General features: G+C 39.5%; 1 protein-coding gene across 6 annotated transcripts in view; it reads left to right on the forward strand.

Moving 5' to 3' along the window:
* ESRP1 (epithelial splicing regulatory protein 1) overlaps window positions 1-18,624 on the forward strand; it is a 58,352-nt gene that overhangs the window by 16,851 nt on the left and 22,877 nt on the right. For 4 of the 6 annotated variants that reach the window (XM_070382986.1, XM_070382981.1, XM_070382983.1 and 1 more), the window contains exons 5-13: window positions 2,281-2,379; window positions 2,527-2,581; window positions 3,806-3,916; window positions 4,039-4,171; window positions 4,280-4,322; window positions 6,358-6,659; window positions 9,924-10,142; window positions 12,562-12,760; window positions 15,847-16,015. In XM_070382986.1, coding sequence (XP_070239087.1) covers window positions 2,281-2,379; window positions 2,527-2,581; window positions 3,806-3,916; window positions 4,039-4,171; window positions 4,280-4,322; window positions 6,358-6,659; window positions 9,924-10,142; window positions 12,562-12,760; window positions 15,847-16,015 — 1,330 coding nt within the window. The remainder of the gene's footprint in view (window positions 1-2,280; window positions 2,380-2,526; window positions 2,582-3,805; window positions 3,917-4,038; window positions 4,172-4,279; window positions 4,323-6,357; window positions 6,660-9,923; window positions 10,143-12,561; window positions 12,761-15,846; window positions 16,016-18,624) is intronic. The other 2 variants (XM_070382980.1, XM_070382982.1) reach the window with 2 other exon arrangements.

Raw genomic sequence — 18,624 nt, forward strand, 5'->3', positions numbered from 1 at the left:
GTCTCGGCCATCTGTATGTGTCCTTTGGCGAAATGTCTATTTAGGTCTTCTGCCCATTTGTTGATTGACTTGTTTGTTTTGATGTTGTTAAGCATCATGAGCTGTTTGTAAATTTTGGAAACCAGTCTGTTGACAGTCATATCATTTGCAAATTTTCTCTCCCAGTCTGTGGGTTGCCTTTTTGTTTTGTTGTTTCCTTTGCTGTGCAGAAGCTTTTGAGTTGAAGTAGGTCCCATTTCTTTACTTTTGTTTTTATTTCCATTATTCTGGTAGATGGGTCGAAAAACGATACTGCTGCAGTTTATGTCAGAAAGTGTTCTGCCAATGTTTTCCTCTTAAGAGTTTTATTGTGTCTGGTCTTATATTTAGGTCGTTAATCCATTTGGGGCTTCTTTTTGTGTATGGTGTTAAAGAATAATCTAATTTCATTTTTTTACAAGTAGTTGTCCAGTTTTCCCAGCACCATCTGTTAAAGAGACTGTTTCCAACATCGTGTAGTCTCGCCTCCTTTGTCATAGATTGACCAAGGACAATCATTTTAATGACCCCGGTCAGAGGTCATTACTCGGTTGCTTGAACATCTCCTGGGGATTGATTTTCTAATCCCTCAGTGGGCAGCACATTTATTTCATCACTCGGTGATTAATGTAAAGGGTGAGGCTACAGGGGGAATGCAGAAATTATCTACCATTTTAGCTTGATTATCCTATGAGTATACAAATAGGCATCTGATGAGTTCAGATGTTTTTTTAGTCATAAATGTGACCCTCTCAAAGTGTCCTTATCATGGGTTATGAAAGTTGGTCACCTAAAATCAGGGAGCTTCAAGTATTAAATGCCTGCTTTGTGTCCTCAGCTTGTTTTATCTCATTTAATTTTCACAAAAGTCCAGGAAGGTAAAGGTGATCACAGCTTTGGCTTTACAAATGGCATGAAGTTTAGTGGGGTTAAGTAATTTGCCAAGGAACATATGGTTGCCTTTCTACATGTAGTATTTTTAACTACAGAGAAATATAACTGGTGAGAGACAACAGAAAAATGAATTTGCCTAGTGTGGGGAAAAGCAATGCAATGTCTCTTTACTGGAGAAGGGAAAGAGGAAGCTGATGGGAATGAAATAGAAAAGGATGTTGAATTGAGAATAGAAAAGAATATTACCCATTCAGAAGACTGACTATGATTCTTGGTGGGAAAGACATCTCTGAGTTGTTTTTACATTGTATCCTCTTTGTTCACAGTTAAATGGTACCTACTTTTATTAATATTTGTCTTCATTTTTTACCCATATTACAAAATACCAGTCAGAAAACATTTTTATAAAACACTTTAACAACCACCACGCAGATGGCTGTTTTCATTTTAAATGTGAGAAAAGGTAGTCCTATAGTATTATTTGTTGTGTGCATTGTACTACACTGTAAAGCTTATAACAGTGAATTCATGACAAAGTGACTATAACCCTGAAACTTGAAAATAAAAGAAACGAACCATTTTAATGACTGTTGGCTTTCTAAGGTAACTATTTTGACAAAGTCACATGCTTTAGACTGCAAATTCATAAAACCTGGCAGAAACCTCTTTTGGTTGCATCTTCAACACACCTTGAGCCATGCATTTCCTAAAAGCCGTGTTTCCTGGCTTATCCAGACAGTGTACTCATTTGATCAGAAGTCACATTGGTCACTGTTGGCCCTGAGTACTTGAGTTGTTTCTACACATCTACTCTGAAAAGACAAGCATTTGTTGCCATCTAAGATAGCTGTGTTGTGGGACTCCAAAAATCTTGTAAAAAGGACTTCAGGATAAAAATAGTATCAGAGATACAATGTTGTCAGTAATCTGAAAAGTTTTTGAACATTAGGCTTAAAGCCATTCAATACCTTGTGATTTTGGTAGATGTAACTATATCTTTAGGTCAGCATGGTTGTTGCCGGTATGTGCTGTAAAGGTAAGGTAGGGATTCTGTTAATTTCACTGTATACTTCATGGTTTGACAGTAAAGTGCTCATTATTCATGCATTCGCTACCCCTCAATAAACATTTTATTCCTGGTATTATTCCTCAGGACAGAATTGATTTGGCCATCTTAGTCCAAAGGGGCAATTGGATACTTCAGGAACTGTGGGTGAAGTCCAGACTGATGGGAAGCAACTATTCTGAGATTTCAAAGAATTTTCAATCCAGATGCATTTTACTTCTTGGCTCCATGACAGTTTAATTTGGGGTTAAAAGCAAGCTCATTTTACCTCCCCAAAAGATTTCCTTAACTGAATTTCCCAGGTTTAAATTTTGAGAAGAATAGTTCAGCCTCCCGGTATGGAGCATCTCAAGTTGAAGATATGGGAAATATAATCTTAGCAATGATTTCAGACCCTTATAGTAAGTATTGGTGTTAAAACAATGAGGGCCTAGAATCTGATCCCATCCACTTATCGTCACCTGTGCTTCTGAGTCCTGTTCTGCCCCACCCACGCACTCATAGCTTTCTCTCCAGCTTAATGGATGACTTGTATGTTCTCATTTTAGATCACAGGTTTTCAGATCCAGAGAGAGTAAATTACAAATTTGAAAGTGGCACTTGGTAAGTACTTGCATACTACTCCATTGGAGTCTTTCAATGTGTTTGTATTCATATTGTGGTTTTAACTCCCCTTATATTTTAGTGACTTTACTGACCCTTTTGGCTATCCATTTTCTACTATTACATCATTCATTAAAGGAGATTGTGATTTAAAGTGTGCTTGGATGTTGGGATTAACATTTAATGAAATATTTGTATCCTTAGTCACTATGACCTTAGGGACCTCTTGTGTTCCTATCTGTGATTTTGATTTTAGCCTCTCTGAACTGTCCATCCTCACTGGAAAATTTCCAAGGGGGAAAAATCACAGGGCTTAAAAGAGTTCACAAGGTTTTTACTGAGATAATTTTAAGTATGTTCTATCAGCTCCTACTTTAAAGCACAGGAAATAATTGGGGAGAAGTATGAAATGGTGGCATCTCTGTTTGTGATCACAGGTAGACCTATTTGTACATCACTGCACTGGCTTGCATGAGATTACTTGGTGCCTGAAGTGAGCAGAAACTTCTGACATCTTTGCCCATTAGAGAGACACTGAGGCCTATTTAGTTGTGGGAAAAGTGACTCATTAAGAAAATGTCCTCAGAGTACTGAAAATAAAAATATGGGAGGAACAGAACATCAAAAGATGTCAAAATATAGAACAGGTGATTTACACATGACTCATTAAGGTATGGGAACTCCCAAGCATTTTCATAAACACTCTGATGCCTCCCTGTTTGATAGGGAGATATTTTAATGGCAGGCTTCTGACCACGTGCACGCATTACTGATGTGGGTTAATTACCAGCTTTATGGGAATCTTAAGTTTTTGTGGTCAAGCTGGATCTAAACCCCACTGGTGTACTGGCCAGATGAGAGAATGGATTTAAACCTATGCTTCTCAGCTCTAGGAAGTTACAGGCCATCAGGGTGTTGGGAGGATTGTTCTTCCTCTGAATTGATCTCGGGTTCTTGTGAGAACAAGGAAGCAGCAACTTAGCTGATAGGTGGTTTGCTGGGTGAGCAGGCCGTGCTGAACTTGCATAGGCAGTTGCCTTTGTGAAGTTACCCACCTAAAGAATACTTTGAACTATATACCCAGAGAATTTTTGAAGTTATGAAGTACAGTGAGCAGATGACAAGTCTGTCTGAACTCCAAATGAAGAATAGCTCAAGTGCAGATAGGCCAGTTGTCACTGCCTAGTGTTAATCATGTGAGCTGAAGTTCTGCTTGATCCACAGCAGCAAGATGGAACTTATTGATGACAACACAGTAGTCAGGGCACGAGGTTTACCATGGCAGTCTTCGGATCAAGATATTGCAAGATTCTTCAAAGGACTCAATATTGCCAAGTTGGTTTTCCTTAATCTCTATTTGACTTAACAGTCCCAAGGGGATAAATAGATGTTGTGTCATTTTCCTCCTCACTGTTATTTTTTTTCCCCATTGTTTTCTGTTCGGTTATTTTTCAAAGGGGCGGTGCAGCACTTTGTCTGAATGCCCAGGGTCGGAGGAACGGAGAAGCCCTGGTTAGGTTTGTGAGCGAGGAGCACAGAGACCTAGCTCTGCAGAGACACAAGCACCACATGGGGAGCCGGTACATCGAGGTACGTGCTCAGCCTGACAGGTGATGCCTGACAAGCCTGGCGTCTTGAACAAGTGTGCACATCAGAAGGCTCAGAAACTGCATTTCATTTCCTTTTATCTTTCCTTAGGTTTACAAAGCAACAGGTGAAGATTTTCTTAAAATTGCTGGTGGTGAGTACCTTTTCATACAATGTGGCTGTGTTGAGAAGGATCTAAAATTTTGCTTATATACCAAAGGCAGATAAATATAATCGTGAATGTTTTTTTACTCCCAATGAAACATGGGAGTTGACTTTTATTCTTTTGATAGAAGGAAGAAATATCCAATAGTATCAGGTAGTGTACTGTGTAACACTTATCCTAAGGCTTAAGTCAACCAAATGTAGTTAAATAGCAATTAAACATACTTATACAAAGGCCAAAGGGTACATGTAAAGTCATGTACAAAGGGAAAGAGTAGTTCATGAAAGAAATTAAATAGTCTGAAAACTTTCAAACAGCCATAACGGCTGTACCCGAATACCTGGAATTGTTGCATATCTGCTTCTAATTTTTTTTATCAACTTCATAACTCATCAGTGGCGAGGAACATGGTAGCTTTCTGGCTTCTAGTATTTTAGAATATGTGATGTTTGAAGTAACATGGTCAAAAAGAAGTAGGAATAGGAAGTCTTTATCTAATTCTGGAGTGATTTGTAACTGTAAAACCTAAAAATAATAGATACATATAAAGTATCAACTGTGGTTTGTCCAACAGATGTTTTTCTTTGCTCATATTGCTTTAATCTCCTTTCTCCTTTTAGTATATTATGAATATCTTCTTAAATATCTCAGTGTTCCTCAGTGCTCATTGCCAGGCTTCCCAGGTGGCGCTAGTGGTAAAGAATCCACCTGCCAATAAGGAGAGGCGCAAGATAAGGGGTTGATCCCTGGGTCAGGAAGATCCCCTGGAGAAGGAAATGGCAACCGACTGCAGTATTCTTGCCCAGAAAATCTCATGGACATAGGAGCCTGGTGGGCTACAGTCCATGGGGTCACAAAGAGTTGGACACAACTTAGCACGCACATGGAATTATATTTACCATAATTTTTTATGAAAACAATCGTATTGGAAACAAGCTCCCATTGCCCAACTTTTCACTCTATAAGTATGTTGCAGTGAATATTTTTGTATCTCTGTATGTGCCACTCATTAGGATAAATTCCTAAAAATGGGATAACTAGATCAAAGAATATGGACATCTTAAGGGTTTTTGACACATATTGCCAAAATATGCTAAGGTGGCTTTCACTTAAATACAGAGAACTTTTATACCCTTTCATTATAATTTTATTATTTATCCCTGATAAAAATCTTTACAACTGTAAAACTTGTAGTAACAACATTCTGTTAATACAATTTGCTGATATATTTCTTGCACTTATTTCTTGAAATAAACCAAGGCTTCCAAATTAAAAACTTCAAGTTTAATAGGGTTTCCAGTGTTTGATATTCATTGGGGATAAAGTATATTTGGAAGTGCTATGGTGCTGAGGTTCCATAGTAGGTAACATTGTACATCGCAGGTGGCAAAGTTGACTGAGTGTTTATTTGAGTATTTGCTACAAGGCAGCATTGTACAAAATGCTTCATGTTCAGCAGAGTATTGATAAATGTTGAAACTAGCTGCCATATGTGTTCATTATCCTCTCTACTTGAGTATGTTTGGACCTTTCCTAATAAGTAATTAGGAAAACAATAACAAAAATCACTAAATGCTTTGTATGTAATCACTTATTCTCATAATTTATGAGGTAGGTAATTTTACTCCCATTTTACAGATGAGCAAACTGAGGTACAGAGATTAAACTTGACTGAGGTCACAGCCTGGAAAATGATAAAGCCACAGTTGTACCCAGGCATTCTAGCTTCAGAGTCTGTGCCCTTAACCACCATGACTACTTCTTCAAGAATATGATTGTTGGTCCATGATTTAACTGCTACTTTCCTAAATTAAGAGAGGCATTTTTTGAAAAGGGTAGAGGGGAAAGTTTCAAATTAATGGGAAGTTAGTTCTGATTCCTGGAATGTTACTATGAATTCTTTGGGTAGTGCAGGTCTTAATTATAAATTCAGGACATTGCCAAAGATTTCACCATTTTAATTTTGGTGAAGTTGATGTCTTTAACCGTTTCTCCCTGTGCTTCCTGCTGTTTGTGTTCCCAGGTACATCCAATGAGGTGGCCCAGTTTCTCTCCAAGGAAAACCAAGTCATTGTCCGCATGCGGGGGCTCCCCTTCACGGCCACGGCTGATGAAGTGGTGGCTTTCTTTGGACAGCATTGCCCCATCACTGGGGGGAAGGAAGGCATCCTCTTTGTTACCTACCCAGATGGTAGGCCCACAGGGGATGCTTTTGTCCTCTTTGCTTGCGAGGAATACGCACAGAACGCACTGAGGAAGCATAAAGACTTGTTGGGTAAAAGATACATCGAACTCTTCAGGAGCACAGCAGCTGAAGTTCAGCAGGTTGGTGGCTTTGCCTTATTTCTATCCTCTTTTTGTTTGATTTATTTTTTAATTGAAATATAGTTCATTTGCAATGTTTTAGGTATATAGCAAAGCAATTCAGTTATATATATATTATTCTTTTTCAGATTTTTTCCATTATAAGGTATTACAAGACATTGAATATAATTTCTATTCATTATTTCGGGTCCTACATTATTTGGTGTGCTAAAATAAAACTTGGAAATAAAATTTGGAAATTACAGAAAGTATAAGCACGTGAAAAAAGTCTTATTCTGTAACTAAATGAGAGCCACTATTAATATACACACAAAAAATTCAGTCTTTAATTCTGTGTCTAACAGCAGCATATAATTCATTTAGAAAGTCTATTGTGCCAGGGTTTTTTTTTTTCCTATCATTAGAAATTTCTAGGTAAACATGCTAATAAAACTGTCAGTTTCTGATTGATTTCTTTAGAACTGGATATAGGGAAATAAGGTTTTAATGTCTTGCCAAATTTATTTACCAAAAGGCTTGATCACTTTCTTGCTGCTGGGAGAGTGCAAAGTGTCCTTTTGTCCTGCTGCTGTTCATCCCTTTCAGAATTGAGCACTCTTTTTGAGACACGGACGGAGCAGTCAATTCCTGAAAACATGCCAAGATCCGAGCATAAAACCGTCTCTAGGGTGTCAAGCCTTTCAGCTGTTCTTCTTGACTTACAAGCTGATCATTTCACTTCAGGGGTCAGTTAGCTTTGCACCTGAGATCATGTAGACTGTTTCACATGGCTCTTCAACTTATTCTACTTGATTTGATAGTAGGATATAGTCATTTTAGTGATTTTCTTTGGTCTTTTTTGCAAGCAGTTCAGACACTGACTCTACCGTTATTTCAGTGAGTTCTAAAATGATTTTGTCTAGCTTCGCAAAGCCCATTGTAATGATTTAAAATAATTCTCCAAAGTTAAATAGAACCATCATCTGCTAGAATATCAGACTGATTTTTGTGCTCAAATAAATGAAAGCGAAATGTTAAATTTACTCTGTGTTCTATTGTACTGGTGCTCTTGAATCTTAAACTATGAGCATACTTGTAGTATAATCAATTGTACTTGTTGAAAGTGAGTATCATAAATTCTGAATCTCTAAAATATGCTGAGCATGCTCAAGGCTTAAAACATCCTGCCCAAACTAGAGGGCAGGGGGTGAAATTTTTATTTTAGATCTTTAATTCAAAAGAACTGTTTCATGGAAATCATCCCCTAGAATGTATTACCCCAGAGCCTTGACTGCTACTGCTGCTAAGTCACTTCAGTCGTGTCCGACTCTGTGCGACCCCTTAGATGGCAGCCCACCAGGCTCCCCCGTCCCTGGGATTCTCCAGGCAAGAGCACTGGAGTGGGTTACCATTTCCTTCTCCAATGCATGAAAGTGAAAAGGGAAAGTGAAGTCGCTCAGTCGTATCTGACCCTCAATGACCCCATGAACTGCAGCCCACCAGGCTCCTCCATCCATGGGATTTTCCAGGCAAGAGTACTGGAGTGGGGTGCCACTGTCTTCTCCAGCTACTGTTTGTTTATTGGCTTGGATGTAGAGTGTGCTATCTCTATGACTTTGCCATAGGTGGTTTTGAGTGTAGGGGGAAGTTTTCTCTTTCCTGCCTCCCATCTCTAATAATTTATTTTAATATGTACTGAAGTAGTCTTAGACTTTCTGCTTTCTTTGTTACTAATAATCACTTAGGAACTTTTTACTCACCTTCTATTTGGCAGGTACTGTAGGTGCTAGACCATTTCCTGTCCCAGGTTTGTTTATAACCACATTTGTTTTCTATTCATGTTCTTCCCCCTAATGTTTGTACTGTGTCTGGATTGTTTGTATATTTTCTTAAAGTCTTGCTTTCTCTTTGGCTGTGTTGTGTTTACTTTTTATTATTGTCACCTCTTATTCACCTAGCAATTGGACAGGCTGTGAGTGAGGAAGTTAGGGCAGTCTGGGGGGAGTTCATGGATTGTCTTATATTTTTAGTTATGAGCTGGTAACTAGTTGGGCTTCTCTCATAGCTCAGTCGGTAAAGAATCTGCCTGCAATGCAGGAGACCTGGGTTCAATTCCTGGGTTGGGAAGATCCCCTGGAGAAGGAAATGGCAACCCACTCCAGTATTCTTGCCTGGAGAATCCCATGGACAGAGGAGCCTGGTGGGCTACAGTCCATGGGGTCCCAAGAGTCAGACATGACTTAGCGAATAGACCACCACCACATGAGCCGATAAAGGCTACAGTGGTAAATGGCTCAGAAATCTTGGGGATTCCACACATGGCATTTAGGCATACGCTAAACTACAACAAAAGTAGACAACAACCTTGTAACATGAGTTTTGCCTGGGAGCAATTCTTTCTCCATTCCAAAATGTACCTGACCTCTCATCCATTCTCAAGAGAGCTGAATTCCATGAATTTAAAAGATAGGATCCTCTCTTTTGCCACTGTCTCGAATTCATATGGAAATTGATTTTTTATTTTCACTAATAGATTTTTTTTTCAGGTTTATGTTATCCAGGCATTCTGCTTTACATATCATTATAAATGTGACATATTTTAATGTAATTGAGTCACTATTTGACCTGTGGTTCCTTTACTGGGTCGTTTTCTTTATAGTCTTGGGTTTGGAGGTGGAATGTGAAGATAATATTGACAGCACTATTTAATGAAATGAAATCTAGTGGGTTGTCCATAAGTCCACATTTTAACAATATGTCCTGAAAAGCAGCAGACTTGAGTACTTTCTCAAAGCAGATAGTGATGCATTTGTCTGTGGGAGAGGGTGAGGGTGGGATGATTTGGGAGAATGGCATTGAAACATGTATATTATCATATGTGAAACTAATCGTCAGTCCAGGTTCGATGCATGATACAGGGTGCTCAGGGCTGGTGCACTGAGATGACCCAGGAGGGTTGGTATGAGGAGGGAGGGGAAAAAAAAAGTCCTTAATCTAAGTTCATTGTGTTGTGTGTGGCATATACCTCAGAATGCCTCTAACAAAAGTGGGCTCACGATCTCCCAGCTGAAAACCATGAACGACTTTCTCTATGAGTGCTTCTCAAACTTTACTATGCTGGTTGATCACCCGGGGATCTTGTTAAACTGCAGACCCATACGGACCGGGTTGGGGTGGAGCTGAGAGGATGCATTTCTAGCCATTCCCCAGGGACGCCAGCCCTGGCCTGCAGGCAGCATTGCAGTAGCAAAGCTCTAAATGACTTCTGTTTTGCTTTGAGCACAGGTGCTGAATCGATTCTCCTCGGCTCCTCTCATTCCACTTCCAACCCCTCCCATTATTCCAGTACTACCTCAGCAGTTTGTGCCCCCTACAAACATTAGAGACTGTATACGCCTTCGAGGTCTTCCCTATGCAGCCACAATTGAGGATATCCTTGACTTCCTGGGGGAGTTTTCCACCGATATCCGAACTCATGGGGTCCACATGGTATTGAACCACCAGGTAAGAAAATCACTTACTGGAAAACTGATTTGCTGCTTCTTATTAAAGACACTCTTCAGTAAACAAGTAACAATTGTTCATCTGTTTGTATAGTAAGTTTTGCAGGAAAAATTTAACTATAAATGCAAGAGATCTTTTAAGATGAGCTCCAGAAAGAATGCTGGAGTTGGTACAGTAATTCAGATTCAGCTCTGATTTCATTATCACATATGTCCACCAAGTCATCAATAGCATCAGGTCGGAGAAAAAGACGTTATCAGCATTTTACTACTGCAACTACTGAATTCTGCTGGAGTGAGAAAGCAATCATAGACAACATTTAAAAGCAATGAACATGTCTGTGCTCCCAAGTATTTTGTATCCATTAGATGATTTATAAATGGCTTATTTCATGTAGCTATCAAATCACATTTAGTAGAGTGCAAACTCAGAAAGAACTTGTGTCTATACCACTTGGAACAGTATGTGATCATAAAAGACATTCAAATGTATTGGTGTATTTGCGTGTGTGCTAAGTCATTTCAGTCGTGTCCAACTCTTTGCAACCCACCCAACTTCAGCCCGCCAAGCTTCTATGTCCATGGGATTCTCCAGTCAAGAACACTGGAGCGAGTTGCCATGCCCTCCTCCAGGGGATCTTCCCGAGCCAGGGGTCAAACCTGCGTCTCTTACGTCTCCTGCTTTGGCAGGCGGGTCTTTACCATTGGCGCCATAGTTGTTGAGAATCCTCTGTGGAAAATCTAGCCAGATTCGTATAGTATGCAATATATATTCTAAGTGTATTAAAAATAGGTCTCGGCTTGGTATCTCTTGCTCTTTAAATAAAATTAATTATATTAGTTGCTGGGCAATTTGCCAGTATGTTGTGTTATCATACAGAACTCTAAATACCCATATAGCATGTAATTCTAATGAACGTTTTGGAACTGTTTATTAAAAAGCCAAGTTGTATTAATTTTTGAAAATATGTTTTCTGTGCATTATAGTCTGAATATAGGTTTGTATTAGAAATACCCACTTTTTCTAAACTGCTAGTTTCCCACTTTCTGTTTTCCTATGAAGATGGGTCACATTCATAGCCATAGTCCTGTCTCACTGGAAAGTGCCTGCCACTGGGTATAGGGAACCAGAAGATACTGAGTCCCTTGTTAATGCGCCACACTAACACGTGCTCACTCTCACGTCACTTTTGAGCTATGTAACTTTTTATCCAACTAGGACTCCTTTCAGCATGTTTCCTGATGGGAGGCCTTTTGAATCAAATTCCCCACAATTCAGCATCACCAGAGAATTGTTTGGGTTCTGAGTCACCATTTCTAGTAATCTAGGGGCTGTTGTTACTCTTTGATTAACAACCATGGACAGATTGGCCTCTCATTGACCCTTGTGACCTACTGTGATTGCACCTGGGAGAAGTGCTTCTTTGATGATGGACAAGCTCTTAGCTGCCTCGAAGATGTTAGTTTTCCATCTTGGACTGGGTTTCCCTGGTGTCCTTAATTTCCCTGGTATGGTAACTCTGATGGTAACTTGCATGGTAATCATTTGCCATAACTAGTCCCTTAGAGACTTTAAAGAAACCCATAAAATAAAAAAAGGAGTCTTATAAGCCAGTTGTATCTTTCTTTCTCTGCCATAAAATGTCTATGCTAAATAAGACTAAGGCATTCTGGTCCTGTGTCGCAGAGATCCACCAGCTTTGTTTTAAATAGGATTTTTAGCAAGCTGTTAGTAACAGAGGAAATGTCTGTAAATACCTGTTGGCCAAGGTTTAAAATGGAGATGCAAAGGAAGAGGTGAGAGAAGGGCTCCCGCGCAGTGCTGGTGCTCCAACTCTGGCCACCCTTCGCCATGCTCTGCAACCCCAGCTCCTCCCCTTCTTCCTGTCTACAGGCCGCACCCCAATCTAGGCAGGCTTCAGGGAGGAGGAAAAGGGATGTTACAGGTCAGTGAGGGACAGACTTGAGAGCCCATAGAGAACACTGGTTTGTTCATTTTCATGTAGGAGGATGGGTAAGGCTCTAATACTGGTTCTGTTACTAGCTTTTCTCAGTTGAGTGAGATTTAATCAGATTTTTCAGAAAGGGAAAAACCCAGTGTACAATCCTATAGTTTGAAACCACAGTCACAAGGAGACCCTTTCAAAAACCCATAAATCTAATTCTAGTTGATAAAAACCCAAAAAGGATCACTTTCAGCTATGAGCTCTCAAAACTTATTTCTTCAAGGTTTTGTGGGCAATTCTGTTGATTAGGTGATGAAACATAAGTCAGGTTTCAGTAGATCTTACTGTCACCCAGATTTTGTGGCTAAAATGTCTGTACCATGGGTGATTGTCACTGTGCATGTTTTGTAAGCAACCACTTCCTTGTTGAAGGAGACAGTCTCCTTTTGTTTTTATTCTTCCTTACGCGCTCAGGGCCGCCCGTCAGGAGATGCCTTTATCCAGATGAAGTCTGCGGACAGAGCATTTATGGCTGCACAGAAGTGTCATAAAAAAACCATGAAGGACAGATATGTTGAAGTCTTTCAGTGTTCAGCTGAGGAGATGAACTTTGTGTTAATGGGGGGCACTTTAAATCGAAATGGCTTATCCCCACCGCCATGTAAGTTACCATGTAAGTTTTTCTTGGGTCTTGGCGCTATTCTACGCTGTATGCTGGTAGGTGCTTAAGCTGCTTTCATAACTTTCTGTGCCCCTGGTTCTTTCTAAGGCAGGTGAGGTGGTTACATAAGGCTTTCCCATCTGGAATCGGTAGTATCTGGTAATCATTTAAGACCTTGGTTGTGGACACCCATAATTAGAGATGCTACATATACCTCCTTTCAAATTATATTCTTGCTTTTCCAGTGATAAGCACTTGATTTCTGAAGCTTAGTGTGCTCAAGATAAGCACTGACTCTGGGAGGCAACCTGGCTATGTAGATATTTTAATACGCATTTAAATGTAAAATAAATATAACAGATCCTTTTTGTTTTTTTCCCGTAACATATTGTGGGTTTTGTTTTTTTTTTTTTAAAGCAAAGGGTGATTTGATGCCCATTTTGCATTTTTAATTTTTTGAGCATTAAGTATTTTGGGGGAAAGATAACCTGAAGAGCATCTCTCTTGCTCTCCGGGATATCTGGAATGAGCAGCTTAGTAAAAACTAAAATGCGTAAATGAATTAGCCAAAGTTACCATTGGATCACAGGATCAGTGCTTAAATCAGGCCGTGCTGTTGCTCACTGGCACCTGGGTGCAAGCCATCTGGAATCCTGTCTGAGAGGAATAAGCCCTTTAGCATGGAGACTAACTTCCGGTTCACGACTAAGGAACCTTTGGGGATCTGATGTTCAAAACTTGAATTTCCTGACAAAGTTTTCAGTTTTGAATAAGACTTTTTCTTAGGAAGTATGTTGGGTATGTTTAAAGAATGTAGCACTCAAAGTATAGTCCAAAGATAACTAAGAAAGTGAACTGGATAGTGTGCTTGATTCCAATAAAATGTGGAGTGTTAAGACATCACTTTCTAGTAAAGAGGAATCCATACCAATAAACCTATTTGATAAACTATTTTTCATAGAACATTTGGTAGGGCTTAATCCTTTATTGCCCTTGGAATTCCTAAATGCTAATATTCCATTTATCTGCTGCTTGCTGTTGGTGAATATCTAAGAATTGATCACTAATGACTATAAAGTTTAAAACATTCTTATTGGGCTGAAGTGGATATCTTAATGCAATCTGTTGTGTGTTTCCTGTCCATAAACCACTGATAATATCAGTAACTTTTACAGTTTCCTTTATTGCTAATCTATCAAGCATTGTAAGATAAGGGAAATTCTCCCTCATGTATAACCCCAGTTCTTTTACTGTGATACATTTTTACTTCTCTCTTCCTAGTGGAAAAAATGGTCATTACAGGCTTCATAAGACTTGCATTTCTCTTTCCCCCATCACAAACCCTAAAATAATAATTTTTCAAAATTTAAATGCATTTTTACATAAAAACTTACTTCCATATTTTTACTACCTTCTAAAGATTTTAATTAAAATTCAGCTGTTTGTCATTTTAGTGGAAGAGTTTGCTACTTTAAAAAAATTAGAACCAATTTTTGCATCTCTTATGCTTGTTCTGGTGGTTGAGTCGCTTAGTCATGTCCGACTCTTGCGACCCCTTGGACTGTAGCCTGCTAGGCTCCTGTGTCCGTGGAAATTCTCCAGGCAAGAGTACTGGAGTGGGTTGCCATTTCTCTCTCCAGGGATGCCTGTTCTACTGCACTTATTTTTTTCTGCCAACTCACTTTAGATGACCCTCTCTTTATGACTTAGGCATCTCAGGTCTGTTTGCCCTTTCTCTGGACTTTTTAGGCCAGGGATCATAATTTTAAAATTATCTACACACTAGGTATCTAACATGTAACAGTTTTTGATGGATATGAAGGAGGCACCCCAAAATTGAATATGAGATCAATATGTTAGTCTTGGGTTTTTGGTTTGTTTGGAGGGGTTGGGGTATTTTGGTTTTGTTTGTTTGTTTTTGGCTGCACTGCTTGGCTTGCGGGATCTCAGTTCCCCAGCCAGGGACTGACCCAGGCCACAGCAGTGAAAGCCCAGAATACTAACCACTAGGCCCCCAGGGCACTCTCAGGTCTCGGATTTGTGTACCCTTATTCAGCTAACTTACTCATCTCCATAGACATACAGAAACCTCTAAGAAGAGCCGAAGACAGTAGAGATTTTCATGTGAAAAGTTATCCATTGGGCCTCAGCTGTTTGCAAAATATATTAGGTGATCCTAGGTTTGCAAAGTGAAGTCAGGGACCCCACATTCAGGCCACCGCTCGGTTATCTCTGCTGTTGGGTGCAGATGTCCTAGAGAGTGGTGCTCATCCCATACATTAAAGCTGGGGACCAGCAAGTGGTCTGACTTAAGTGAGTTGCTGTCTTCAAAGACTTTGCATAGCCAGAAGACAAAAAATCCAGTCCTTTCTAATCTAATCTGAATCCACTTTTCATCAGCTGCCTCTCAGGAAGACTTACACATATTATTTCTTCAGGGTTCTTTTTCAAGGAATCTGACTTTTTTTTTTTTTTGCACTGCTCTGAAGATGTCAATTAGTTTTGAAAACCTATCTTCTGGGTGCCTCGAAGTGTGCACAATACAGAGATAATCTGCTTGTTTTAGGTCACTTTGCTCTGTCACAGTCTATGCTTTGGCATAGCACACGGTCCTGATGAATAGTATTTTACCCTGACTGTCCTCATGCTGTGCTATAGAGTCGAATTCTCTCCATACTGGCAGTATAGCTCTCAAAAGGGGAAAAAAAAGAAAGCTTTTAGTTTGAAGCTACACGAGATGTCAGTCTGTCCCATGTTTCTTTCCTCAAAGAGTGAGTTTGTGGTTTCTTGCACTTAGGAGCAGGGTTAAAAAAAAAAAAATGTGTCATGAAATTTTGAGAAGACTTAAAAGTCCAATTGGAACTGTTTTTTTTCCCCCAAATTTCAAGCTAAGAACCATTCTTTAGGTAGATGGAGTGTGTGAGATTTGAGATTGCTCCTACATATTATCTGTGTAATCAAAAGGCAGTTGCTTGGGATGGTATACAGAACTGGTCTCTTTCTTTCAAATGTGTGTATGGAAGGGCGACCTCATGGCCTCAGTGCTTCCATGTGTCAATATCACTAATATATCTCAAGGTCTCTCTCTGTTTGTTTAGGCCTGTCCCCTCCCTCCTACACATTTCCAGCTCCCGCAGCAGTTATTCCTACTGAAGCTGCCATTTATCAGCCCTCAGTGCTCCTGAACCCGCGAGCGCTGCAGCCCTCCACAGCGTACTACCCCGCGGGCACCCAGCTCTTCATGAACTACACGGCGTACTACCCCAGGTAAGGCTCACAGGAACAAAGGACTCCTTTGACAGCCGCCGCCTGAGTCCACAAAAGAATGTTGCCCGCCACATGGAAGGTTAGCATGGCAGGCTGCAGTTTCTGGTCATACATATCTCTGTCCAAGAAGGTTGTTTCAAGACAACCAGAATGTTTATTTTTTTATCCATGTCTTATTGACAGCATAGTCTTTTAGATTACTTATGTATACAACTTTCCCTTTTTCCTTTTGTTTTAGGGCTGTTCGTGAGTTAGCCCAGTAATCATTATAAAAGAGTGACAGTATCAAGTGAATGAATTACAAAACGAGAAAATCTGTGGTGAGGGCAGTTCATTTTTAAGAATTCATGTCAGCCCAAAATAGATGAAAGCTGTTTTAAATTTTGTAGGGCTTGTATTCTTTCCCCTCTAAGTCTTTGCTAACAAGTCCAGAATGAGATTTTTCAGTACTTTCTTGGACTCAACATATTTTAAATCTGATTGCTTTTAGTTGTTCTCAATTTCTTGGAGGCAACAGGATATAATGGAGAGAGTTCGTCAGTCTCATCTCTTCTTCTACCCGCAGCAGTTCACTCAACCTTTCTGGTTCTTAAACAGTGATGGGATCAGCCATGTTTCTGGAGTCCCTGAGTCCCTCCCAGGTCTGATTGCCTGTGATTCTAACTTGGATATAGAATGTCCTCTCAGTCTCAATCTTTTCAAAAAAATTTTTTTAAGTCTTGTGTTTAGTTACTAACCAGTTCACTTTATTAAAATAAAAATTTTACTTTGGCACAAGCAATATTGCTCACATTTTTTCCTAAGGTACATAAGGGCCTTGTTTTTGCCTTCTCAAGCTATTTAAAATAGATGCGTCGAATACATCCACCAATGTACCTGTGAGGTTTTGGCCTGGAACTTACCTGTCTGATCTCTAGAGTTATGTCACACTGTGGCTTTTTATTTTTGTTGCTTGTTTATTTGGCTGGGGAATTTCGTTGGCCTTGTGGCATGGCTTTCGGAATCTTAGTTTCCCGACTAGGGATCAAACCTGAGTCCCCTGCAGTGGGGTGTGGCGTCCTAGCCTCTGGGCCACCAGGGGATTCCCTGTCCCGCTGTATTTCCGTGCCCTCTCCATCTACGGTTTCCTCAGAGGGAGCAAGAACATTGAGATCTGGGTAGCATTGAAGCTTGCAGCCAATAAATGTACTTTTTTAGGAATTTTAAAAACTTTCATTCTTGTTTTTAAATGGAAAATATTGAAAATTTTCTTTATTGGGGAAGAACAGTGAGAAAGCCATGATAATCATCAGCTGACCATCTGGAAAATTTGAAAAGGCCCAGAAGCGTGAGCAGTTGTTCTTGGTTGAGTACTGTGTCAGGCACCCACTCCAGTCCCAATCTGTCAGCTTCTCTGGAGCCTGTGACAGGCACTTGCTGGTAGCGGCTCTGGTTATAAGAAAGATCTTGGTCTTCTTTCTCGTGCCATCAGAATGCCAGGATTGGGGTGCTCTGTGCCCCTGGGTGTTGGGGGCACTTTCTTGTGCCTGTAATACACTTGGAGAGCCTCCAATTCCATCATTGCCTTGCTCTCTGGACACTGTTAAAAGAAGGAATCTCTTAGAAATAGTTTCCCATCATAGTGAGTTGGGAGCGTAAGTCTGGAACTGAAGCCCCAAAGGCAAGAGAACCTGATTTATGGCTTAATAGTTCCTGTAATTTTTTTCTACTAGTAGTTTTAAAGTTTGTAATGTCCTCCTTAGTAAGTCTAAGAGGATAGAAGTAGTGAGTAAAAGTAGATTCAGATTTTACATGACTCTAAGTCCAAAAGTAACCTCAGTTATCAATTTGAGAACATACACATTTGTGTGCTTGTAAATAATGTGACATGCTAACATATGTTTGGTTGGTTTTTTTCAACTTGCCAGTATGTCACTGACTTCTTGCCTGAGGAATATCTGCAAATTTACCTCACTCTTGTAACTTCCCATAACTAACAAGTTACTTCGCATTCATGTAACTTTCTAAGAATGAAAATATGTCATAATTTTAAAATTCCTGTATTTTTATAGACATCTAATTGTATCTTTCTCTATTAAACCTCATACTGATCGTTAAATACTTCTTGGGAACAATTTCACAAAAGTGGGATTTTTAAATCATGCTTGTGTGTTGTATTTAAATTAATATTTCCAAATAACTCCTAGTATGTTTCATTATTTGAATTTTCATGTCCCTCATTCTAGGAAATTATATACACAGTGTTCAAACATTGGAATGTTCTGTTAACCAGACTTAAAGTCTGATATAATCTAAAAAAATATTCCAAAAGCCATCAAATATTTCATAGTTTTGGGAGAACGCCACTAATTTCTAACCTCACATGACTGTAAGGCATTTGAGACTCTGTAATATAAATGTTGAAAGCATATTTTGGCTTATTTACTGATGTGTAGGAAAATGGGAGATAGTATACTTCAGGCTAAAACAGGATATTAAATCGGAAGCTCTGGAGTTTGTCTCTTTTCAAATTAGAAATAAATTTAAGTTCCCTCCACTTAAAAAAAAATACTTTATTGACGTATAGTTGATTTACAGTGTTGTTTATCTCTGCTGTACGACAAAGTGAT

Source organism: Bos mutus, chromosome 14 (assembly GCF_027580195.1).
Source record: "Bos mutus isolate GX-2022 chromosome 14, NWIPB_WYAK_1.1, whole genome shotgun sequence".
Classification (NCBI taxonomy): Eukaryota; Metazoa; Chordata; class Mammalia; order Artiodactyla; family Bovidae; genus Bos; species Bos mutus.